General features: G+C 44.6%; 1 protein-coding gene across 3 annotated transcripts in view; it reads right to left on the reverse strand.

Annotated features, from left to right (window-relative positions):
* The window catches only part of LARGE1 (LARGE xylosyl- and glucuronyltransferase 1), a 1,129,206-nt gene that overhangs the window by 133,012 nt on the left and 968,515 nt on the right, over nt 1-27,679 (reverse strand). For all 3 annotated transcript variants that reach the window (XM_078669611.1, XM_078669686.1, XM_078669758.1), the window contains exons 8-9: nt 23,581-23,693; nt 22,314-22,439 (exon numbers count right to left, since the gene is read on the reverse strand). In XM_078669611.1, coding sequence (XP_078525737.1) covers nt 22,314-22,439; nt 23,581-23,693 — 239 coding nt within the window. The remainder of the gene's footprint in view (nt 1-22,313; nt 22,440-23,580; nt 23,694-27,679) is intronic.

Genomic DNA, 27,679 nt, shown 5'->3' on the forward strand with positions numbered 1-27,679 from the left:
CTCTGTGTTAGAAGGAAGAGCTCAAAACTGGGAAAAAGTAAAAACAGTTAAGAAAAGTATCTGATCTCAGCAGGAGCCTGCTACTGCCTTTATATCAGCATTTTGCAGCCATTTCTCTTGCCTCAGGAAAGATGGGGTGGAGAAAGGAGTTCTGTTGCAGTTAGCAGCCCTCACGCCTTCACTTGTCTGGCATCTGTGACCTCTCTCCTTCTGCCATTCTGAATAGCTAGTCTGGGGGAGGGTGCACAAGAGACCTTGAAGTAGAGGGACAATGCTGTCTGGGGCATATATTCATGCATATATCCCTATTTCATATTACACTTAAAAATGGAAAGTCAGAGTGTGCAAGTAGATGTTGAACTAATGAAAGCTTTATTAAAAAAAAACAAAAAAACTGCTCGATTAAGGTGTGCCATTCCTTATGGGACATCTTTGCCTAGAACCCAGGAACTCTGCAGCGGAAAAAAATGTCTCAGAAACAGGCACTTTCTGTAGAATCTATACATTGTTACTGAACAGTCTGAAACTATTCTAAAGATATATGTGTTATCTAGATGGACTCTGTCTCATACCTATTCTATGAAAAAAGAATAGGAATTATGACTGGTCACCTTTCCAAGGAAAGCACTAGAAAGCACCCGAAGGGTCTTCTAGTGACCAATGCCACGATCTTCTAGCCCCCAAGCAGGGCATCAGAACCTTCTAGAATCCTTGTGGGTGGTGACTGTTGGTTAGAGAGAACTTTACCTAGATCTTGTGTCCCAACTAAGCCACATTATACTGGCTAATGTGGGTCTTCTAGAATGCAGTAATGGGTGACTATGAGGTCATTCGGGATGGTATTCACCAGTGGTCGAAGGTGGCATGTAGTGAGGTTGCACCATTTCTCCAGTTGTCCTCATGTATCTCTTAGTCAATACATTCTACTGATGCTTACCTTAAGATGGTTGTCTCTCACCTGCCTGGGATCCGGCAGTAGAATACACACAAAAAGTAGCACAGTCGCTCAACTAATGAAACTGAAGAACACACAAAAGTTGGGAACACAATGTAAATTGGACCCATGTGGAAAATGGGCATCAGTCAGACAACCGTGTTGCCTATCTGTCTGTTTACGCATAGGTATATCTTGTCGGGGTGGGTGTAACTGGCATAATTCTCTCTACCGTAAATACTTGTAATTACTGCAAAATTACTCATAATTATGCATAATTGTGTGAGAAGAGTAATTGGCATTTAGAGCTATTTTCTTGCAAAATGAACCCACGCATCGAAAATGGTCCTTAGGGTGCATTTTGCGCTAAGAAAACAGCACTAAATACTACACAGGTCGCTGGCTCGCTCTTAGCACAATGTTCCTGTGCACCTGCAGTAGGTCTGTTGCCCCAAATTACTTTTAATTACTCATGCTGGCATAATTGCGTAATTTTGGTAACTTTGCATCACAAGAGTAATGTGTAATTACTGAGATTACTCTGGTTACTCCGCTGTAACAACAATTTCGCCCAGGCCTATTGACTTTATGTGCTGAGAAGTGGATAAGAGGACAGAGTTGTAATTCTGCTTTCAATAGTCTTTCATGAAAGCCTGCAGTGATCGTTGCAGGGGAACACGCGACAGTATCATTCATAATGTGCCAATTAATTATGCAAAGACTGCAGCAAATTTTCCTGCCATGAATTCCAGGCGTTCCCCGCACAGTATTTGATCCCAGATACTGCAATAACCTAAATACAGGAAAAGAGTGTTCGGAGAGGCTATACAGGAACCTGTACAGTTTGGTATACAGAGGTGGCATGGCAAGCCGATCTGGAGGGCTGAGGTCTGCTGACCCAATCTTGCACCTACCTAAAACAAATCAAGGGCCAAAACTGACTCCTTCTCGAAGGGTTAAAAAATAGGCAGGCTCAGGGACACATTGCCGAAGCAAACCTCACCTCTGCTGCAGTTTCCGAACTGCCAGAAAGAATACATGATCTCATTCAGGGCATTTGTACACATGAAGAAAAAGTTTCAATTTTCAGAATTGAGAGATACATTTTAATGAAGTTTTAATTTAAAATAATCCAATGTTGGGTGTTGGTTACTCTGCTTTTCAAACATACTCCAGGTTCATCTATGTCTCATGACAGGTTCAATCTTGTAAGTCGCATTTATTCATTTCAAGATGTGAAAAAAACCTCAAAATCTTGTCTTTGTTATGCTAATATACTCTAGTATAATGTGTTAATAACCACACATATAGCCCGGAATGTATCAACTATTTGAATCAATAATGGATGTCGTTTTATATTAGTTTGAGGCTCTTTGTGACACTGAACATTGATTCTAATTTTCATGAGTCCAGTAGGCACAGAAGCCACAGGGCCCAGGGTTGTATCTTGCACATTTTGTAACAGTGTTAACCCCGCTGGGGGGTTGGTGAGAATGATGAGGCTAGTATTGTACATATGAATGATATCTTCCCCTCAAGGGCAATCAGCGCATCCTTGGGTGGGGGGCGGGGGGATAAGGGAGGGAGGAGATGATCCTGCCACCTACAAAATAGATACGTTTTTGCTGAGAGTGACAAGTTTAGATCACGTGAATATTCGCCTTTGTATTTCATGGAGAGCAAACATACATGTATACTGGGTTGGTGTTCTATGCATTTTTGGTCTATGCTCCAAATGTCCGCTTTCGAGCGAGAGCTGTGGTCAGTTGAAATGACAATTGGCTTTGGTCTTTTGCTGTGCTGCTCGCTATTTTGCATTAAAGGCTAGTTGGACTGTAGGCTTCCTGGTCTGTTGTGTTTTATTTTTTAACAACGATGCTAGAGGAAAAGCAAAGGAAGCAACGACTAAAGAAAAGAAAGAGGAAAACAGGTGGGAAAATATAAAAGAACAAATCTTATAATGACTGCACTACTGCTATTCTCTAAAGATTGTGCAGATACAAGATACACATTATACAGTGATGGGAGTAGAGTGAACATTCCTAAGGGTAAAAAAAGTTACATTCATTTAAAGTATAATCCTTTCCACAGATAGAAATAGAGGGGCGTGAGTGTGGTGGATATTCAGATCTACCAGACACGGCAGCCGGGGGAGATGCGGGTTTCATTATATAGTGGCTTGGATGCTGCCCCGGTGTGGTCATCAAACAAAAGGGAAGAGAAAGAGAGTTACTTTGTCTGGTGCCATTAACATCAATTCTGATGGGTAACCTAACCATAACTGCTCTCGTTCTCAAATCATTTTATGCACATTAATGCCCCGCCGGACCTGCTTTAGCGCAGGTGGCGCTGGTGCGACAATCTTTTCTGGCGCCCCTGCCCCCAATGACCTCCTTTTGCACAGATTCCCTCCCTACCACCCTCCAACAGGGCCCCATATCTGTCCATAGCTCCTCTCACATGCATTGATTTATTTTATAATGCTACTCATACCAGCGTAGGGTGTCAGAGAGCTTTAGATCACACACACATTATACAGAGGCAATGAATCATACGTGTGTAAATCAGTCTATAGGAAATGTTACAAAGGACAACGAGAATCACAAGGCGCAGGAATGATGTCACCATACTAGTAGGCAGTGTATTTAAAGACTGTGGAAGAAACATAACGTTCAAACCTATACCATGCAGGTTGCATGCAGCTCTTTGATGAGAGTTCATAGGAATTGCGCTATATTAGGATTGCAACTTATGAGCTGCATGTAACAAAAGGATCTCTGAGACAAACGCAGTAACCTACTGAGCTATCCACATAAAATACAGCTATATGATCTGCATGGTGTATGTTCTTTGCAGGAGGCACATTAACCCTCTGCCCTAATTTATGATGAGTTCAGACTGTCACCAGACACAACTCCAATCTCTTTCCAGCAGAAACATTAGATCACCAGAGTTATCTTGCCATTTTTATTGCTGCCTAAAAATGGCTGGACACATAAGGAACTCTGCAGCAGCTGCTATTAAAGCCATAAGTTATTTCTATTATTTCAAAACAGCACTCCCCACAGAGCAGCCCCAGGTGTGACTGCACTGGTCTCACCCCCCTAAAACCGGCCTGGGTGCCCTATTTTCATTGGATAAGAGATCATCTCCCCAGCTAGGGAAAATATACGTTTCTCCACTATGGGACAGTTTACAAAATGTAAGCTAAAGAGCAAAAAAAATAGCTAAGGACATTGGACTGGGAAAGCTATCCAGTGAATTGGAGACTTGTTTGAGAAGTCACTATCGTTTATCCAAATACAACATAGGTACGATTTACCCAATAGGGAGTTTTATGATTTTCTGAAGCCCGACACGTGCCCTTTTGCAAAGGTATCGAGTACACAGATGCAAGCAACATGTCTAAAACTATTTACTATTTCAGTGAAAAGGTGGCATGGCGCCTCCTTCGTCTATACATTTCTAAGCGATACCTGGTTCTGAGTCAGGAACCAAACCAAGCAGTGATAGGTCTGGTCTGGAGTTTGAACTGACATTGATGAGAAAGTCTGGTGTGCCATATTTGTTAACAAGACTCCTGAATGACTTACAGAAGATTCTGCTGTGGGTTACACCAGATCCGCGGATGTACAGAAACACTGTTCTGATAACATCCTACAGTTGTTCATTATGGAGAAAGACCTCATCAGGGTAAATTCCTTGAATCTATCAAGATTTATTTATAAAGTTTTTTATAGCGCAAAAAAGATCCAGAGGGATAACAGAGCGCTTTACAATACGAAGGGAGAAAGACTGACTACAAAGGCTAGGCATCTGCTGTTGCTATGGGCTGCAACGTGCATGGGCTGACTTTTAAGCCCATCTAGGCCAATTCAGCTTTAATTCTTTCGAGATCAATACATTAAGTGTGATTAAGTTGGATAATAATAATGTAGGTTGTTTACAGACTGTAGTATCTGCAAAGCTACATAACTAAGATGTACATGAAAAAAGCCCCCACTTGAAGAATTTGCTTTAGTTCACTAATAGTTAATTGGCCTCCCTGGTGTAATCCAGGAGAGGAGGCAAGAGAGGGTCCATGTTTCTTTCCTTTTGTGTGCATTACACAGAACTGTTGGAATGGTAGAATCCCACGATTGGATTGCAAGACGTGTTTCATGCCTGTGCTCCATCTTGCAGGCATTTTATGCACGATGCATTCCTAGCTAACCCTGGGCGAAGCACTACACTACACTCGTGTAGTTTGCGAAGTTTGCGCAACTTCGCACTACGCGAACTGCACGTAGCACAGTGCAAACATGCATAGCACAGCTTAGCGTAGTGCAGCGGTCATTTTTTGCTTTCTCGCGATCCTCAACGTCAAGTTGGCGTGCGCGAACAAGCCAAATGACATCCTCGCGAGACTTTTTCCTTGTTCGCGATCAGCAACATCAAGTTGCCGATCAAGAGCATGGAAAATAAAACTCCCGGCGAGATTCTTAACGTGGGGAGGTCAGGTTTCTCATTGCGAGGGGTCGCGCATGCTCGCGATGAGAAACTACCAGTCCGCGTTGAGAAAGCTGCAGCTTGAGTAAAAATCTACTCGAGCAGCAGAAAAGAACAGCTCGCACTGTGAAAGATGCTGTTTTCAATGATTGCACAGTGCCGGATGCTTGTCCGCACTGTGCAATCATTGAAAACGACATCTTGCACAGTGCGAACATGCTACTACGCAGTTCACGTAGTGCTACGTGTAACTCGCGCAGTACGAAGTGCACTTTGCATAGCTACGCGTTGCGCTACTTCGCGAACTACGCCCATCCCTATTCCTAGCCTTCCTTATGCATGCTTGCCTTTTTGCTTATAACGGATATGCAGACAGTGAAAGTGGATAAGGCCCTCGGATAAAGTAATTCTGAAGTTCTGGTTCATATCACTTTCACCATCTTGCTTTGGTGACAGAGGTCTGAGATTGGTCTGTGGTTAGAGAGGCCCTCGGGGTCTGCGATAGGTCTTTTTAGGGGAAACACTGGCAGGCTTGGTTGGGTGAGGCCCTACTGATAGATGCATCCCCTGGTCTATGAAGGTCCACAGCTGGAAGCTTGGAATGACTGTGCCAATCCATTGAGCTACTTGGGCTCAGATGAGTGTAGTGTTATCATGTGTAAGATGCTCAGGACGTCCCACGCATGGTAGGACAGGAGTAGGAGGGAAGCAGGAGCAGATGGCCACACACTGACTGAAGATGCTGGTGAACAGTAGTGTTACACTTTGCTAAAGTTCAAAGCCAGGGCAGGCATTAGTTTTTCCCTTTTATGAATTCCAATTTCAAGGAAGGATAATACAGCACAGGTTTACCTGTTGGGTGATTGCTTGCTCTGTTTGTGTGAGAGTAGCAGTAACTAGAGGACCAGTCGTTGCACCCTCGGGTGTCATTCAACAGGCACCAGTGGCTCCATCATTTATTAAAATACTTCACTATGCACTCACCGAATTGCAATTATGCAACATTTTAGTTTTCAACCACCCACTCTTCCCTAATACAGTGCAGGCATTTATGGCTGAAATGCAGAGTTTACACTGACGGGGTGCAGGGTTGGGCAGTGCTCTGGTTATTGGCATATGAGGCATATTTTCAGCCTAGTGATGTCTCCCACAAACCACTGCCTGCGTTCACCTATGCCGTCCATCCCTTGGAGAGGTCAGACTTGGATAGCTCTATGGGGGTACTAAACCCTTGCGGTGGCCATCTTGGCATGGGCAGTGCTATTTCAGGCACTGCTGCATCCACAGGTCTGTGCATCTTCTATTTCTACATTAACAAGTCCCAAACACTGTAGCCAAACCGAAGTTTTTTTGTTTGTTTCTCACATTACTTTGGGCTGTGTTATCCTTTTGAACTGACATTTGCCATTATATTGAAAACGCAATTCATCCCTTGTATTCAGAGAAAATATAATACCGACACCTGAAAGTGTGCAACCCACAGATGAAAGCATCTCTGGAGCCTGTCACAAAAAGAGCAATGCGGCCACAGTAGTGTAGGAAGGTTGCCACGAGCCCCGGTGCAGTCAAGGAAAATGGCCCCTTTGATTGCTATTGGGGTAGTAAAATATAGAAATTATCAGGGTTCAATGTGTCTCGGTGCCACTGCTCGTGCTACACCAATGGTAGCCACACACCTGCATGGTTGGACAGTGCCTCCAGCGCTGCCGCTGCGAGGAAGAGCGCATTTTCCTGAATACCCCATTTACCATCAATATGACTCGCAAAATGTATATTTCCGCAGACAGCAGTAAATTCAGTGGTTAATTTGAGTCAGTGGTTTCCTCTGCTTGGCTCCGGTACTCAATTGTCAACAAAAGCACTTATGGCAATCGGCCACTTAGTGGCGCTGTTTGTCTGAAATTAAAGAAAAGCATAAAAATTGTTGTTTAATGGTTCACTATACATTAAAGATTCCTAATATCTGCCACCCAAACCATTCTTATAGCTTTGGGAGCCTGGAATAGTCTGATTTGTCACACGTATAGGAGTGCGAGGGTTAGTAGTTGTGTTGGTACTGTCACTGGCAGCACTTGCAGGGGCAATTACTTGTGCAAGCAGCAATGGCCTCCTGTTGAGGGCCATGGTATTTTTTTTTTTACAAATTAAGCACAGAGTAAATTTGCAATCTTTAATGTGACCATGAGTGAAAAAAGACAGGAAAGGGGGCCTTTCCATACACAGTGTTGAATGTAGCACTTCCTTGGAGTGTGCGTAAGAAGAACTCAAAACCAGCCACAAAAACTACACAACGCGCCTCAAAAAGATGGACTGCGAAAGATTTGTTTTTCAATTTAGAATCCATGAGGAGCTTCATAACAAGATTAAAGGCGCACATGAAAGACTGCGCGTATGATGAGTGCACTGGCAAGCCAGTGCCTAGGGCAGCCTCGCAGACAGTGGCAAAGCAGCCTCAAATGGAAGGGAAAGCCGCCAGTCGTCTCGACGCGCAAACACTTTCATCTGTTCCTTTTGCAGCACAAGCATCCATCTACAGCAGCCTAAAAGCAAAGATGGCCCACCTCCCCAAAGGACACAATGATGGTCCCTGCTCCACAACTACAAGTTCAATACGGTAAACAAAATAGGGCGAGTTTTTTCACCTACTGAACAGTAGCACACACAGATATTTAAGACATTCACGATGACTATGGCAGAGAAAAGCAAGTATTACACACTTCAGTGGCGGTCTTGACAGCGCAGTTGTTGCCAGACAATTATGTGAGCATCACTAGTGTGTGGCTTTGACTCCGCCCACATGTTGGGGTCCAGTAGTACATGTTTTGATTGGGTAAAAGCTATGTGCTTCCACAAAAAAATGCTTTCCCTCCAACCATCTGTAATCATTTTGTTCACTTGTCCAGCTGCCTGAGCTTGAACTTTCAGGGGCATCTGGCACTGTAATGCCATTCAAGTGTCTTAGATAACTAGATCACCGGTGGTGTTTTTCTCTGACAGCAGCACAGATGGATGGAGGGCAATCATCAACCTACATGGATTTTTTGGTCTGGCTTGACAGTGCAACTGGCACCTGACCTTTTAATCTACACTAATATTATTATACAGTTCTTTGCTTTTTACATAAATAGAGATCAATTCCTATGCTATTTGTAATGTTTCACATTACTATACAACATTTCTTTAAAGCCACATTTATTGGCGTTGCTAATGCTTGTATTATTCGGTGGTCAACAAACCCAATCGTAACACTAATATATCAGAGACTGCAACCTAGTAAGACTAATTCTACCAACTACTGTATCTGCAATCGACGCCTTGTAGATGCTTATAGCAGACATAAGCACCCATCTATTGCTTTAAGTGAAACAGGCGCCTAAAGGTAAAAAGGCAACATACTGGTCATGTCAAATCCTTGGCATCCCCATTTCCTCAGAATTAAGGACACCTCATTAAGGAACTCTTAATCTTCCATACAGATGCCCTCCTGGACCTATGTTGGACACCCCTGTTTTAGAAGACTTTTTTCGTGCCGCATGACTGCACAAATTCAACAGACTTCGTCTTTCCAGAGTCTGAACTTTCAATATTCGTGTGGCAATCCTGCGTACTGTTCTAGACCAGCGGTCCAGGTCTGGTGTCGAGATTTCGCATACCCCGCCCCTCTTTTAGTGACGTTAAATCTCTGCCTTAAATTCTCTTCATACGCACTGGTCTCAGTCTCCTTGGCTTTCTTGCACACATTTCTGGTACATTATGCTAATGTGTTTGAAGGCAGAGCTCAGCATGAGGCCTGACTGTTCTTCTGCCTGACCCACTTTTAAGAGACAATGCTAATTAACACCAAAAAGTGCTGTCAAAACGAAAATGTTTCATTCCTGCAAGACGTCGGTACCATTTATCACCTGCATTTCAGCAAATGGAGGACGCGCATGAAGAAGGCGGGGTGAGGTGAGGCAGGGGCATGGAGACGGTGGGGGCTCATTACACCTGCTTACCGTCCCTCTTGCTGATGGAACAGATGTGCAATGTTATTTTATGTTATGCAGATTTGTGCAGTGTGCTAATCACCCGGGAGGGTATCCAGGTGCTTCAGAAGGTATGTAGGCCCTGGGCTCCGCAGGGATAGTCGAACATGCAGGTCTTCAGCTTAATGCGAAATTCAAGAAGTGAGGAAGTGGCTCTGATGTGTTGAGAGAGTTTGTTCCAGGTTTTGGGTGTGACGTAGGAGAATTAGCGACCTCCGGTTCTGCTTTTGTGGATGTGGGGTATGTGTGCGAGTAAGCGTGTGGCTGAGCGTTGGTGTCCGCCTGGTTAGTGAAAGTGTATGCAGTTGTTCAGGTATGCTGTTCAATGTTGTGCAGTATGTGCTTTGTATGTGTGCATGAGGAGTATGAATTAGCTGTGTTTGTGTATGGAGATCTCGGAGGTGTGGAGTGTTGTGTGTGCTACAAGAGAGGTTGAGGATGAGTCTTACTGAAGCGTTTTGGATGGTATGGGGTCTGCATGGGAGCTGGTTGGAGGTCAGAGTGTAGAGTGCATTGTAGTAGTCAAGTCTACTAGTGATGAGTGCTTGTGTGATAGTTTGTCTGGTGTTCTGGGGCAGTCATTTGAAGACTCTGTTCGAAAAAGACTTTGACTCAGGCACTCATATTGAGTCGCGTAGATTATTGTAACGGTCTGTTGCTCTCTGCTAATGAAACTTCGATCAGCAAACTACAAGTAGTTCAGAACACGGCGGCATGGCTGGTCCTGAACATGCCTCCCAGATCAGCTTCCCGCCCTCTTCTTTTAAAACTTCATTGGCTGCCCATACGTCAACGGATACAATTTAAGATCTGTTGTACTATTCACAAGGCATTGTCCAATCTTGGCCCCAGCTATTTGTCAGAAAAGTTAACCCTTTATCATCCCTCGAGATCCTTACGTTTCAGTACTAAACACTTGTTGCCCGTTCCTAGAATTAGGAGAACGAGATTAGGTGGAAAATCACTCTCATATCTCGTCCCGCAATACTGGAATGTACTCCCCCTTCATCAAAGAGAATGTTCGAATCACCTTCTTTTTAGGAAATTACTTAAAACTATCTTGTTCTGTTTTTAAAATTCACAGTTGACGCATGTGCAATTGATACACGGCCAAAAGCGCAGAGATACTCCTCGGAGTCGATTCTGGCGCTATACAAACCCCTACAATAAAATAAAAATAAATAAATAGGATGTGGAAGGAGGAGGAGCGGCCTGCATTGACCTGTGATGCGATGTTACGTTTATATTCTAGGGTGATGGCCAGGTTTCTGGCATGGTCAGTGGGTTTGGTATGGGTCCCAGTTCTGGTGGCTACCAGGTTGAATCCCAGGGAAAGTTTTGTTATCGAAGACCAGCACTTCCGTCTTGCCGTAGTTGAGCTTCAGGAAGTTTCTTCTCATCCATTCTGTTATCTTGATCATGCAGTTGGTTAAGTTGGTTCTTGTGGTTGTTGTCTTGTCGGACAACTATAGGATGAGGTAGGTGTTGTCTGTGTAGGATATGTTGGTTATGCTTTGGGATTTGATGATGTTGGAGAATGGAGTTATACAGATGTTGAACAAGGTGTTACTGAAAGAGGAGCCCTCTGGACCTCTGCAGATCAGGTGCTTGGATTCCAATGTGTAGGGTTTCCCTCCAACTCTTTCCATGAGGAAGGAGCCTATCCAGTTGAGGGCCTGTCCTTGGATGCCGATGTCGTGGCGTCTTCTGAAGAGTGTGTGGTTGGAAACCGTGTCAAAGGCTGTAAAGTAGTCAAACAGGACGAGGGCTGCAGTCTCTTCACCATCCAGTGTGGTTTGTAAGTGGTCTGTGGCCGCAATGAGTGCAGTTTCGGTGCTATGGTACTTCTGAATCCTGATTGAGTGTGGTCCACAAGGTGGTGTAGTTAGAGGTACTTGGTGAGTTGCTTTTTTTTTTTTTTTTTTTTTTTGAAAACCTTTATTGTACAAAGAAAGCTCACAAATACGGGCCTACAACCCACGAGGGCTGGCCACCACATGGTAGATAACGTAATAAATGAAAAACAAAGTTTCAACAGGATATGTCACCAGGAGCACAGGAGAAACAATAAGAGCATCGAGCAATCAGCAAGAACAGGACAATAAAAGGTTAATTTTCTAATGCGGGGTGGGGAAACAGAAGAATCATGGGCCGTGCAAAAAACAACCAGGGAGGGGCCGCGGCAAGCCGCCATCGTACGATCACAGAATGACAAAAGAGGCCATACCAACATAGCTATCAAAGAGTATAAACGTAATCGGAATATAAAGAAACGACAATGGCATCAATCAAATCGCACCTACCCGTCGCCGCCCCCACCCAAATTGAGGAGACATGATCAAAAAGGCCCACATAACAAAAGACAATACGATACGCATCCCAACAAAATAAAAGGACCCCCATAAAGGAGGAAAAAGGGGAGAGGGAAAAAGGGAACGAAAGAAGGGACTCCCACCAAACCACGCACCCCCAGGAGTGAAAGCAGGATAATAGAGTCCGGCAAGCGACATAGCAAAAATCGATACCGAATTACCCAGCGAGCTACAATCAGATACATACCGGAATATGAAAGTCACAGAAACTCCCCAGGGGGATACAGGAGGAGACGGAGTCCCGGAAAAAGTGAACACACAAGAGCCATAGAACAGAAAAAGAGGAAATAAGGGAGGAAAAAGACCCCCCAATACGGACAGACCCCCCCAACCCACCCCTAAAGCCCACCCTGCACCCCTGCAGAAGGCTACGGCCTACCCCCCCGCAGCGTGCCTGTCGCCCTAATTAGAACCCGAAATATAGCGGAGCAAAGTTAAGTCGGAAACAAAGACAAAAATGGGAAGGGAAGAGAAGGAAACGAGGGATGGGAAACACACACAGACATACACGGGGGAGGGCCGGGAGACAGGAGGAAACGCACCCAGCCACCCGCCTGAGTCGAGGAGCCAGGTCCCCGGGAAGCCAAAGAACATCGGGTTAAAGTCCAGGGGCACCAGTCAATCACACAGAACCATACCGGGACAGGTTGACCGTCCAAACCAGTGCAAGACTACCGCACACAGATGCCAATATACATCAGCCCTGTCCTTGTTTGTCCAAAGTGGAAACGGTCCGATCCAGCGAGGACCAGGTTACGAAGAACAGGAGACAGACAGCAGGAAGATCCAACGGCAGTCCGGAAAAGGCACGTAAAGTGGAACACGGACGATCCAGGAAAGTCACGAAGTGTAGCAACCGATGCAGGCACGAGTCCAAGGATATGTCCAGGAGAACCGACCCATCTGGGCCAGCACAGGAGACATCGCCGGGCAGCAGCGACCGAAAGGAAGCGGGAGAGTCATGAAGGCCAGGCCAAGCAAAATCCAGCTCCCGGGCCCGAGAAAAAGAAGGTAGCGCAGGAGGAGGAGGCGCCATCAAGTTCCGTACAGCAGCAGACGCGGTCGGAGCCGGGGCCAATTCCGCCAGGATAAGGTGAGTTGCTTGTTGATGGCCTTCTCTATCACTTTGGCTGGGCAGGGTAGCAGTAAGATGGCCCGGAAATTGATCAGCTTGAAAGGGTCGGTCGATAGCATTTTGAGGAAAGCGTTGACTGCTGCATGTTTCCAATCTTACAGGAAAGTGTGGGTTCTGATGGAGATGTGGACGATGTTGGTGAGGGTGTTGCTGATCGGTGATCCTCGCATGTTGTAGATGTGGTGGGGGCATGTGTCTGTTGGGGCCCCACAGTGGACCGTCTGCATGATTGCTTCTGTGTCTTCCTTAGTAAGTGGTTTCCTTTCGGTCAAGTGTCTATCTTAGTTGGTGGGCGCAGGTTAGTGATGACGTCTCAGGGGTTCGCTTGGTGTTTGAACTTACTGCAGATGCACGCTATTTTGCTGTGAAAGAAGTTAGATAAGTTATCACAGAGCTCTTGTGAGGGGGTGAAGCTGTTGATTGAGGACTCAGATGTGGTGAATTCTTTGAAAATTAAGAGATTTCCTTGCAGCTGTTGGTGCATGCCTCAATGCTTTTAGCTAGTGCTCTTTTTTTTGGTGTTTCTTAGCATTTGGTGGAAGCATCTGAGTGCAGCTTTTTATGCGGTTCTGGTGTTGGTCTCGTGGTTGGTTCTGCATTTTCTTTCTAGCTGTTTGCAGTGGCGTTTAGATTCTTGGAGGTCGTCTATGTACCAGCTGGCTTGTGTGTTGGCTATTCTTTGTCTGGTGGTTTTCATGGGTGCAAGTGAGTCTGCGCCGTTCATGAACCATTCATTGAAGTTGGTGATGTCCTCGTGTGACATCCTCATTGAGGTTGTTGTTGATGTTACGTTGGTCCATGTTGAGGCAGTGGAGCCTGTCTGCTTCTGAGATTTTTCCCCAGCTGCGGCTTGGTAGGCTGATGCTGGTGGGTGTGTTGACATGTGGTGTGGTGAAGTGGCTGATGGAATGGCCTTTCCACAAGAGAAAGAAGTGGAGTTGTACATGACCTCTATCCAGGTAGCGGAAAGGATATTTGCATGCTTAACAGAAGTAACTACGGTGCTACAAGGCTTCCATACGACTTTCAACACCATCGACCATCAGGCCATTCTCAAAAACACCTTTACTCACATGTGAAATGAGGACAAACATCCCTCCACAAGGAATCTACATAAAATAAATGAAGACCCGCACACCGCCACCTCAGAAGCTGAAGACCTGGCATTTAGAGTATTCCTACTAATCCTTAGGTGTGCCTAGACTCACACCTGCTCAAGGCCAGGATACCCTACCGGGTGATAGTGCGCTCTACAAATCTGCATAACATAACACCAGCTCCTTCCAGCAGTGCTCACAGATATTACTATGTCAGAGGCTCAGAATGGACAGAGACGGTCCCACGGCTGCAGATTCTGTGAAAATGAGCGACATTTCAGTGGCAAGAGTGTAAAGTGATGTATTACCAGAAATGATGCCAGGGGGCAGTAGGTTAGACAATGCTTTGCATATCCTTGCGGTGCCAAGGAGTGCTTGGGTTGTTGTACGTGTGGCAAAGAGTACCTGGGTGCAGGGCCGGACTGAGAACGAAAACCGGCCCTGGCAAAGTGCTCGGCCGGCCCCCTGGGGGTGCGACCGAGCTCTTTGCCGGGGCCGGTTTTCGGACGTTTTTGTTACAGGGCCGATTTTGCAGCTAAGCTGCAAAAACGGCCCTGTAACAAAAACAGCCCCCAGGGCCCAAAACCGGCCCCCACCCTTGCGGCGCACCGGGGGATTGCCCGGTGCCCGCAACGGCCAGTCCGGGCCTGCCTGGGTGTTAGCCTCAGGACATAATTCTTCTTGTTCAGTGGTTAATTCGTAAAAAAAAAAAAAAAAGTGCTCGGGCTCTCCTCAGGAGACAGTGCTAACAAGAGAAGTATGCTGGTGCAAACTACCCCCTGACTAGAGCCCCGGCACTCATTATTCTGGAGAGAACTTGGTCTTATGGGTAGAACTGCCGATTTCGGAGAGCCGGGTTCGAGTCTCGGCATGGCTCAACATCCTGTGATTCCGGTGCTCAAAACTGGCACCTAATCCTCAGCAGCAGTGCTTATAGCATTAGTTAAGGACACACTCATTTGGAGTGAATGAGTGTGTCCTTAACTAATACTATAAGCACCGGGCTGAGGATTAGGTGCCAGTGCTGAGCACCGGAAAGCACCAGCTCAAAATAAGCACTGTTCTTGTTTAGAAATAGGTGATTTGCCATCTTAGAATGAACTCATAGGCGAAGTTCTAGTTACTATCTTAGTCGTTGTTTAATTTACAAGACCAGCTGGAATCACACCCGGGAGAAATTCAGAGTCGTTACACCTAGGTGTAGGTAGGAGCAGAGGCAGCCATGCTGATGGTGTTTCCCTATAGTAATGTGTTGTAATCTTTAGGTGCTGGAATGTGAGGCGCGTTCCATTACTATGTCACATGAAATGCTAAGGGCAGGAGTTCCAGGACAAGTCAGTTGGAACTGTCTGGTCTAAAGACATCACCCCACTGAACTATCTCTCAAATAAATACATCTTCAAGATGAACAAAACTGGGATTTTTTCTTTTTTTTCTTTTGCTGTTTTTGTTCTCCATTTTTCACTCTAGCTGTTTTCCTTTATTTTTTGTATGCATTTCATTACACCTGTCACCTTTCTTTTATGTGAAGAAAGGAGCTGTGTTATAATCATTAGATGTTGAAATGTGAGGCATGTTCCATTACTAGGGCCCTTTTACTTTTAAGGGTGGGCGTTCCAGCACTAGTCAGTTGGCACTGGCAAACCTACGAATTGTGTCTCAAATAAAGACATCTTTTACAAGGTGACGTTCTCGGTTTATTTATCTCAGCTTATTTACTACATAATGTCTCACAGTTCCAAGCTCAACCGCTCTGTCCTCTTTTACGCCGTCGTTTTAAGTTGTGTTTTTTATGTTAATGGAACTGCAAGGTCAGAGTAAGTGTTCTCTCTTGGGGAAGATGCGACACTCCTGGAAATGGATTAAATATAAAAGCAAACACACAGTCAGAAATTACTTCGCTGTTCAAATAATAATGTGTTTGAATGTACTAGAAAATGTATGAACTCTTGAATAGGACAAATATTTCAAATTAAATTGGCTAGTTCAGTTGACTTGTGAAGCATTGCCCTTATACTGCACAGGAATGTGCCCAATAGCTGGTGCTTTGAATCCTTAGGGTAGTGGCTGTCTTAGAATAGGGTCGAATTGAGCTCTTTGTAAGAACATCTGTGTATACAGACTATGGGGAAGTAGTCCCATATCCAATACAAGCCTTGACAGACGGACCTTGGGCTACTTACAGCGGTGGCTCCTCTGCAATGGCGGAGTAGCGTCGCCCCACTAAGAATGAAAAATAAAACCACAATAATGCAAGCTTCTTATAGCCCAAAGATCTTTGGAGTGCACAGCCAACAAGCCTTGGCAGTTTGGTCCCAGCGGTTCCGACGAGGGATACTGGCCTCAAAATTGCAGAGAGGAAAAGTCAGACCTCAAGGGAGTTGCAGAATCACCACCTGTGTTGCGAGCCTTTCGAAGACGGTGAGACAGACCAGTCAGCTTCGTTACAGTGCCTGCAGATGCAGGGGAAGGACTTCTTCACTCCAAGGGAGATTACTTAAGGTATCCTTGAAGCCCACTGGTCAGGTGAAGATCTTGGAAGAAGCACATACACAGATGACAAAGAAGACTTGCAGAAAAGCGAAGTCCAAGTGTCCAGACAGTCAAAGAATGACGTGGTTTTAGGATTGAGTCTTATCCCATGACAAATCTGAGGACCCACCCACAGGTAAGCCGTTAAATACCCTGGGAAAGGGGTTAGGACGACTCAGGAGTCCTTCCTAGAGGAGAGGCTGGATAGAGGGGAGGATACTCCCATGTCCTTTGTCCAGTTTTGTGACAGAACAGAGACCAAGAACTACCCGAACTGGCTCAAACCAGAGTATGCAAGGAGGGCACTAAATGTGCCCTTTTAAGCAGTCTGGTGGCAATGGCAAGGACCGCCAGCCCAGTACACGAAGTCTTGTCTGGGAGATGGTCACACCTTCCTGTGACAGAAAACCTATTGTTCTACCTTCCCCTGCTAAAGCTGAACTCAGCAGCAGGAGGGCAGTATCGAATCTAGGGTCGGCAGCAGCACTAGCTTGCAAGTAGACCCAGGAAGGTTTTTACCAAGAGTACTGGGGGCTTCCTGGAGGAGACCCCCAGTGCATAGATTCATACCTCCAATACGGGTAACAGTGTTAGGGTATGATCCCAACATGTTTGATACCAAACATGTCCAGATTCGACACATATGCAAAGAGAGGAGCAGGTTTGATAAAACAGAAGAAGTATTCATTTTCATTTCTTGTGTAGTTGCACGGTCTTTAATCCTTCAGAACTGGAAATCCGGGGTGATTCCATCACATCTGCAATGGTTCAACAAAATGAGTAGAACATGTAATTTTGGAAGAGCTTATGCAGGTAGGGTAGGAGCCATTGCAAGATTTGAAAGAAATTGGAAATATTTTGAGAATTTGGAATTGCTGAAAGGAGGATGATAAGGAGGGAGAGGAGAATGTGATTTTTTTTTGTGTGTATTATTGCTGCTTTATAATAATAAGCTGTGGTTGCACTTTATTGCACTAACGCACTTTAAAAATTGCACTTTATTGGATTATATCTCCTTTGGGAGTAGCACTTTATTGCAGTTTTTGCACTTTGTAGCAGTGATACGGTTCACTAAAAATGGTTTTTGCAAGTTTTTATAATGGACCCTTTCTCTTTTAATCCTGTCTTTTTAATCTAGTCATCTCTTGTAAACTGTCTGGAAATTATCTGATTGTTGAGAAATCTTGATGTGAATAATGTCTTTGTTATTTAATTCTGTACCAATGATTTTATTTTATGAATTCCTACTGCCTTGTTCAATAAAAAAATTAAAAAAAAAAAACAGATTCGACACAGCCACTATATAGTTAGCCATCACGTAGTGACGGATGGCCTCTATATGTGTCAAAATGGCTGGCTGCACTTACAAAGCCTAGAGAAGCGACTCCGGCATTTGTATGGGTGTCCTGCTCATGCAGAGGCACCCACACACTTATAACTCAGCACCCTGCCTTCAGGACTGAAAGACCTGCCTTAGGGTGACTTATAGAATTGGATTTTATTGGCCTCAGATAGTAAAAAACGTATATCTGCCACAAGTGGTGCTAGCACCAGCTTACACAGGCTGCAATGACAGGCCTGTAATCACTGTTTGAGTGGTCTCTCATGGGTGGCACAATACATGCTGCACCCCATAGGAGTCCCCTTTTTTTCCTATGCCCTTTTTTCCTTATCCCTATGCCCTGGGTACTTCAGAACCATATACTAGGGAATTTTAAGGGTACACCAGTAGCCAACTTTGGAGGTACAGAAGTACTTACCATGGCAAATTTAGGGAGAAAGCACAGTGACTGGGGTCGTGATAAGTAGGATCCCTGTCAGACTAGTGAAAAAAACATACTGAAACCAGGAAAAAGGGGAGGTAACTATAAAAGCAGATCCTACTTTCCTACAGCATGGTTGTTTGGCCGGCTGTCTTAGGCCCGCCAAAAAGACATGCGCATTTAGAGTTTTTCCACCCAGCTGTATTGTACAGGCCTCTCAGACCAATTCAGGCGCTTCTCTCACAGCATGAGAGCAGTATCGGACTGGGTGGAGAGTCTGGAAGCCTGTGCCGGCCAGGCATTCCGGAAGAGGGGCACTGAGGCATCCGGAAGACAGAAAAGCAGGTAAGTGTTTTTTTTAATTACTTGCCCCCTCACTGCCCCAACATTTTATTTTGGCAGCAGCCGCTGCTGGCTATTTATGAGTCTAGCTGATGAGGGTGGAGGCAGAAGAGAAACTGGCGAGGCGATAAAGGACTACTGCTTCTGACAAGCAATCTGAGGGGATAAACAAGCCTGGAATGCGAGTCCTAGCACACATGTACGAACACTGCAAAGTCGCACAACCTCCGCTGACACCCTTCCATTGTGGGCTTCCTAGATGGATAACGTTTGGCTTCACGCAATGACCTTCAGCACACACATCATCCATTCACAATATGCTCCACAAAGATCAATTATAGGTCCTAAATGATCTGTATCCAATGTAACCCATAAGACCATCACTAAACAATATATCAGTCTCTATAAAACACAAACCATGAGAAACACACCAAATACAACATTAACACACCACAGGACATCAGTTAAGGAAAATCCCAGAACATTAAGGGTTCTGGGATTCCGAAAGCGGGATGGGATGATACAAATGGCAGGTATTAGCAAATCAAATATATGTAACATAACACTGCACCTCACACATTGCACTTTGGGATGTGCAAACTTTTTTTCCAAATGCGAACTTGGGAGAACCATTGTGGTGTAAATAATGTAATAAACCACTTTGTGGGTGAAATGGAAAAAAGGACATTTCTGTACCCAAACGTGGAAAACCACTTGTGCGCGGACTAACGGTGTCGCCTCAGACTGAAAAGCGGTTCAGCTGACGTTGGGTGTATACAGTTATTCTTTAATAATGGTCCAACTAGAGTCCACAATATAAAAACAAACGCTAACTTCTGGTCCCAGTTGAAACTGAATAGCATTTTTTTATTTAGTTTTTTTATTTATAATTTAAATTTTTCTGACAAGAGTTTTCTCAGTCCATGGATTATTACATACAATAACTTGTGAAACACCAGCCAATACTGTTTCGCGACTCATGGATCCCTTGAAAGTAGATAATGTTCATTGTACCGATCACCTTGCGTCTCATCCTAGAATCTACAGAGAACTATTAACGACCCAATCATATGAAGTTCTCTGTTTGTGTACACGTTCGTAAGGTGATGGACACTTGCAGGCTCATGGTCAATAGGCACATGTAGAACCCAGGTACCCCTCCAATCACTTGTAGATGAAGCCTTTTCCCTACGTTTGCGCTGCACAAATTGCACATACATGAGTAAGACCCATATTAAATGTCTCCACAAAGCAACCAAGTGGCCTCTGCAACTAGGTCAATGGTATCAAAACTGGCATTTTCCTTAAATAACATTTTGACAGGGTATCATTACATGGACCCCATCTGTGAAGGTAGGAGTTATTTAATTGGCTGCGTCAGATGCCTCACTACTCTTACTAGCAACAATGAAGCAGACAGGATACTTTGTAAGAGTATGTGCCTTATTTGTAAGCCAAGGTATGTTTCTCAGAGTTAAGAGATACATAGTCTCTGCTTTCATCAGGACCACCCACTGTGCCGGGCATTTTAAAACCTTTGCACAGTCATCTGAACAGCACTATGACCGAAGAACAGCAGGGTTCTCGTTTTCCAAGTCATTGTTTATCCCTTAAGTATCCACCAGGGTCCAACACTTAAGTATCCACCAATGCCCATCACTTAAGTATCCACCAAGGTCCTACTGTCACTCAAACTTAAGTAGCGGAGTTGAAATATTGCATCAACTACAGCAATAACCACCGCCTGCATGGCCATCTAAGTCACTCTCCCAAATAAGGCTGAACGTACCACCTCTATTTTGACTCTTTATGGCAAGGCACAGCAATAGAGATAGACCAATGACAGATCATAATTCCACATAGAGGCACCTGAGGCAAGCAATAAAATCTTATGTCTTTATTAAACTGAAGCCAGTTCCTCTTCATTGAGTTTTCAGTCGCCCGCTGAGAGATAGAAAACATCTGTTCATCAGCGAAGTCCCCTGTGACGCGCTAATACATCTGCGCGTTGACTGCGTCGGAGTCAAGGCAAGACCCAATTTCCTAATAGAGGCCAGGAGCGGTCTTGTGTTCCATTCTAAATGATAGAGATGAGGCAGACTGTAACCCTGAGGGAGGCGAGTTATAAATATGTGCCATATTATAAAGTGGAAATGCGCACGCCGTGTTCAGTTCATAAATAAAATATTTACCACAACGGCTTCAGATATATAATCTGTTCCGAGCAGAGCCTGGTGCTGATTCAATTGATCTCTGAAGTCACATCTGTGGCGTGTCTGTGAGAATCGTCTATGTTATTCCGATGACATACTGGTGTTATTAGGAGGTTGGTAAGCGCGGGTGCCATTACTGCATCAATAATGTGGGATGGAATGGCTTCCAGGGCAGGCCCACTGAGTTAGGTATGCGTTCAGAACTGATCCAACTAGAAGAGGGCGACCACTTATTTTTTCAGTCTTCAATGGAGCTCTACGGGGAGAGCGACAAACTGGGCGTCTCCGGTCACAATAACTTAACCAACCCTTTAACTTATTCAGAACGAGACAGAATGTTTCTAAAATCAACTAATCTATGTACAATGCTCCATTTCAGCTCACACAATAGATGTGTTTATACAAGGTATATTACATACCTATAGATATGCTTAAACGGCACCCACATAGACCAAGCACTTGTCCAAGATGTGATTTCCCAGAGATGGACTTCCTACTTATGATTCGGAATTTCCCTGCGAGGATCCCATTTTAGGAAGGAAGCACTAGCGGAGAATTTGTAGTGAGTTGTGGAAGATGTGACACAATGTGTACTGTGGCAGCCTACCTTCCAAGGCCTGGAAAAAAGGTTGAGATTAACATTTATTTATGGCATTGTGTATAGTACTGGTCGAAAGATGTATCAGAAAACCCACTTGTCACCCGCTGGTTAGAATTTTGAAAACAGCAGATAGATATAGGGGAATGGGCTGCAGTAGAGGAACACAGAGAGGCTTTGATCGGCACGGATGGTAAGCTGACAGAAAATCTCAGACTGAATGGAACTTCTGCAGGAGTTTTTGAAAACTCTATACAGCTACTCTCCTTTCCACCCAGAATATTAGTTTAGGAGCCTGAGCCGCTTACTGGATAACTTGAACAGATAAGATTGTGTTTTTATGTGATTTTTAGAAACAATATAGCCATATAGACCGCTGTAGCAGGCTATACCGGCCATAAAAGGCCCGCTCCACTCTTTAAGGCCCGAGCCTATGGCGAAGGTCTTTAACAAGGGAAAAAAGCAACAATCTTAAACCACATCAACGCGACAGAAGACTTAGTTACTAATATAATATCATTGTGTCAAATATATTCCTTATTTCATAGCCAGGCATACTTAGCATTATTGTCATTGCTAGTTTGTGTTAAGCATACTACCACTGAAAGAAATATACACAGAAAATATCTGAATATGAGAAACAATAACAAGCCCAGCGCTGGGGCAGCTTCAAAGTGATTTGTGCTAAAGTTGTTAGATAAAAAAAAAAAACTTTCTATGACTATCCTGGTCACATGTTCTCTTAAGAGTGAGTTTCCCATGGACGGCAGATATCTTCTAACTGTAGACCTTGTACATGCAAGGCTGCACTCACCTTTAGGTCCGAGACGTCGCGGTAGCACTTTTCGGAACGCGTGTGGTCAGACAGCTGGACATTCCAGAAGCATGGAAGTTGGTACACAAGGAACGGGTTCTGCTTGATGACGGCGTTGAAGATATCCTGCATGGGAAAAAGGCAGAAGGTCTCATTCGGTCACTACAATCCATGATGACTGCTTACGCCACATCACTGCAAGGTCCACCAATCAGTTCTGCAGTTTTATATTCTGTACAACTTTAACTCATTCTTGCTTGAGCAAAACTCTTATGATGAGAATCAAGAACAACAAAAGCATAAATACTCCATTTATCTACAGATCACACATTTCGCGAGCACTGGGTGAAATTGACACTTTCACATGCAGGTCCTTGCATCTTCCCCCATTAGAGAGCCACAGTTTTCGTCTCATGTTTCTAATTAGTTGTTAACCTAAAAAGAGACTGTCTTTGGGGTGGAATCGGGAGTAGACACCCAATGTTTGATCTTTCTCTGGAGAACAACCTCCTTGTGTTCCCATTGTTTCCTACCATCCCAACCCAATGGCTGCTCAGCTCTACAAGTGACAGGGCTTTAGAGTCAGGCACATTCATTTGTAGTCTTTTCATCAAGAGGTGAGCTCTAGGACCCTGGAATAGTCCATTCTACTTGTGCATGTAATCCCTGGCCTCCCTCAGCACAGGTGATCTGTGTTAACGTTAGGATGTCCGGATGCGGGGTGTTCAATGTTCATCGTCTGCATGTACGCGTCCTTTGTCTGGGTTAGTCTACAGGGTCAGATGTCAGCTTCCCATCTATTCACACCAAGGTCACCTTGCAGGGGCATGAATGGAAGGAGCTTAGTGGGAAATTGCTGTATCGACATGGATAAGGTCACCTGGGAGAAGAAATCTACCAGTTGTCAATCAACGAAAGAGTAAATCAATTCGATCAGTGAATTGATGTGATCAGCTGCCAACAATTCTCCACATGTCCACTACCACACACATGAACAGTATATGACTGCTCTGCCATAGCACTGAGTCCCAAGTGCATATGTTTGCTGCTATAAAATCAATATGCTTGTTGGATCTCAAATGAGAGAGTGAGCAGTTGTTTTCCTTACTGATAACATCACAAATCTCAATAACTCGGGAAGTCGAATCATCACTTAGTTTATCATCGCTCGCTCTAGGATGCTTTCTGAAGGAAGAGGGCATCCTTTGTGATCATCACCAGGCACTGTCAAGGAAAACATACAGCAGTCCATCGAAGTCCCACGCACCTGATCGGCCAACGACGTGGAGAGCATACTCATCAGCTCCCGCTCCGCTGTCAGCCGCCACATCTGCTCCCACTTCATCTTCCGCAGCTTATCCAGCAGCAGCAGAATCACCCCTGGGAAGAAAAAGAAATGAACATAAGAGACCAGGGGAAAGGAACACAGACTCAAGTAAACATGAGTTCCAGGAACTTTCCTGCATTTATGTTCATGGAAAAACCTTAGCTGTTTTTGGTTTACACATAGTGAACAATGACAGCATGAGCTCATCCCAGAATACATTGCTCTCTGTGCTTTTCTGCTCTACATTTAAGTTTGTCTCTTATCACGTGATCCATCTGCAGTAATTGAACACTAACCAATATGCATCTTTTTGATAATGTGTTTTACAGAGAAAGCTTGGGGAGAGAGCATCCACTTGTAGAATCTAACTGAAAAAGGGGGCCTCCAGAAAATGAAGAAGAATTCAACAGTTGCCATTTTGGGATAAGGTAATTCTAATGTGGGTTAGCTCAGCAATGGGATTCTATCAGTGTCCTAAAGAGCTAGAGAAGGGTATTGAGATCCAGGAAGATTTGAGCTGCCTGTAGACATGACAGGCCATTAAAGAGCTAGCGCTAACTACAGCAATTGGTAATCTAGAGAGAAGTGGGTCCTGTTGAAAGGTACAGTGGAAGGTCACAGGCACTTTTGACAAAAGTGCAATATTTGAGGGTAATCACAGGACAGAGGCTAGCTCTATGAAAGGAGCAGATAGTGTATACATACAGGGCAAGGATTTGCTGTCAAGGAAGGAGTGCTAAAAAGGAACTCCAAGTATAGTTTTTGTGAAAGTAACAGCCACTGCAATGTTTAATTTAAAGATTGGAAGATCTTGGTAGGGAAACAGACAGATGCAGATCAAAGTGTAGCTTAGGAAAGAGAGATGAAGGTGAGAACAGAATGAGAGCTCAGACTGGACATCAGTTGGATGGTTGATCCGTCCATCCATCCAGTCATGTAGATGATTGCAAGCACCTAACTGTGAACCGAGCAAGATTAGGGTACAGCCCAACTGGGTGCCACCGATGCCTCTCTCCTCTTCTTCCCCTGTACACTTTCAATGTTGTATTTCTTATGCGCTCTTGTCCACCTTCTTTTCACTGGATTCACCTCAATGCTGCATGAAGACAGCCAGGAAGAGAACCATCTCCCCTTACTGCTACCAATAGGAAGAAACAGTTACTACACAGTGTGACCTGAACAGCCCAGATTTATGTAAGGTATAATAAGGTCTCTTTTGGTTACAACTTTAAGGTTTTGTTATTGGGATATTTGTAAAACACTAGATGTGACACCCGGCAGCCACTTCGAAACACTTGCAGAAACTGCTGCTCGTGGATGTTAGTGGTCACATCTCAGACCAAGGTGATGCTCACCAGAGAAGAGATCCAGCAGGCTATAGAGGGAATGTTTGACTGCTAGGCACAGCGGTCATTTATTTGTTCTCATACATTTGGAAAGCAACCCTCCTAGACAATTTATTATGCATTACTTAGCCATCCTAGACAATTGACCAAGTCTTGGTTTTGTCATGAAGGATAGATATGGAGTAGGTGTGACTTAAGGACCTCGGAACATATGATGGTAGCTAAGAGCAACAAGTTTGTGCATGGACCTTACATGATACTTCAACGCAGAACAGCTGAATCAGCTGAAGAGGGATAAAAGTAGGCATTAATAACACTGACTTCCATAGATCTCAGCAACTATTGTGCTGTTCTTCTATTCCAAAGTTGGTACCGTCCTAACTTTTAATAGAAATGTTACCATTTTGTTTGCATACGTTAGCCTTGCCCATTGCAGTGCTTCACTCTGTCCCAAAATGCGGTAACTCATTGGTTTCTCAGTGTTAGACCTGGCATCCTAGGCATCGTTCCCTGTAAATTTTTGCCTTGAAACTTCCTGGTTGCTGACCTCATTTTTGCTGGCTTCGGGACTCTGCGCACTTTACCACTGCTAACCAGTGCTACAGTTCTTGTGATTTCTCCCTAAAACATTGTAGAATTGGCCTATACCAACTGGCATATTTAATTTACTTGTAAGTACCTAGTAAAGAGGCATGGCCTGTACCAAGGGCCTGTACATTAAATACTACTAGTGGACCTGCAGCACAGATTGTTCCACTCACTTAAGTGAGTGCCTGCCTGGGAAAATAAACATGTTGCCAGGACCAAACCTTCCTTTTTAATACGTATAAGTCATGCCTAGGGTAAATCCTGGACAGCACAGGAGGGCAGGGTGCAGTTTATTTAAAAATCTGAAAATTTACTTTTAAGTTTTACATGTCCTGGAAGTGAGAACATCTTAAAACTTGTTTTTCACTACTTCAAGGCATGTCGCTCCGATATGATAACATTGGAATTACCTTGTTACATTTAATAAGCTGTAATTTCCAAATGGGAGGAGGTAACCAGTTCATGTTTGGTGTCTTTGGAATTGTAATGAAATATCCTAACTTAATTTGAAGCCAGATTTAAATTACAATTTTGAATAGAACACTTTTAGAAAGTTGACATTTTCTTAACTTAGCCATTTAGTGCCTGCAGCTTGTCTGGGTCACATGACTGGGTGTAGTTGACAGTTGAGATTTGTGTATTACTGCTAGACAGCCACACACATTAGGGAGCGTGGGTGTGCCTGCATGGGTTATTAATGGCAGGATGGGAGGGAGGACCTGGGCAAAGCCCCACTTTGACTTGAATAGGCTATGTCCTGGCTCCACACAAAGGGCTGTATACCCCCTGTAGTTAGTCTGGTGCCAGGGTAAGGAAGGCAGGAAATCTGTTCACTTCAAAGGTATGCCTCTAGATATTTCTCCCCAATTCAAAGGCACAGCTAGGTATAAATACTGGACTTCAGACACCAACTATTTAGTACACTTCTGGACCAGAGGATACTCTGCCAAGGAGGACTGCTGGGCTGCTGAAAGGACTGCCACTCTGCTGGACAGGTGCCCAACTGTGCTGACCTTCTGCCCTATTGTCTGGGTGAGAAGGACTGGACCTGCATCTGTTGAATCCATGACCACCAGAGTTATTCCAAGGGCTAGGTGTCTGTCTTTGAGCTTCAGGGAAAGAAGGGTCCAACATCCTGGACTCCAGCACATGGACTCTGCCATCCGTGAGTCTACCCTGCCAAGTGGTGTTACCGCTGTCCTGGACCTTTGGAAGTGGGCTTAAGGTGCTCTGGCAGCCTCTATGGATTCTGCGTAACCAAAGCCTCTCCTCTGCAGCACAACCCTGAGCAGAACCGACAAATCACCACCGCTGCATGGACTGGACCCATCACAAAGACACATATCGCCTCTGCAGCGTCTTTGGAAACAGTGCTGCCCAACGCATCCTCGGTGCAGGTCCTCACATCCCTGGTTGGGAGCAGAATCGATAACGGACTTCCCATCGTAGCTCCCGTGAACCGAAGCATCACCCTGACCTCATGGCACATTCTCAACACCAGACTTCACTTCGCAAGCCTTCATCAATGGAATCCTCAAAGATGATGCAGAACCTCCCATCGAAGCTATGTCACACCTAGGAACCGGAGCATCGCTTTGGCTGCGTAACATATCTTCGACCGGATCCTCCCAATGCTCCGCAAACCACGAAGTAAGGTGCTTTGGTCACCAGCCTAACTGGGTCACTTTCAGACAGCCCACGCTCCATTGCGGTCAGCCTGAACTTGTGACTATGCTTCAGACAAGCGCGGCCCAAATATCCACAGTTGATGCTTTGTGCTGTTTGAGGCTATTTTCACTAAAATCCTTAAAATTGCATGTCTACGGTTCTACTGATTAATTATTTGAATATTTGTCATTTTGGTCTTGTTATATTTATTAAAAATAACTATGTTCTTCTAAGTTGGTGTGGAATACTTTTTGTGTGGAATTGTACACGTTATTTCTGTTTGATATGTTGCACAAACACTTTACACATTGCCTCTGTGTTAAGCCTGGCTGCTCTATGCTAAGCTACCAGAGGGTTAAGCACAGGTTAATTTGGGATTGGCTTATGCTTCACCCTGACAAAGAGAATGGTTGCTGCTTGACCAGGACTCACACCAC

This window comes from Lissotriton helveticus, chromosome 1_1 (assembly GCF_964261635.1).
Source record: "Lissotriton helveticus chromosome 1_1, aLisHel1.1, whole genome shotgun sequence".
NCBI lineage: Eukaryota > Metazoa > Chordata > Amphibia > Caudata > Salamandridae > Lissotriton > Lissotriton helveticus.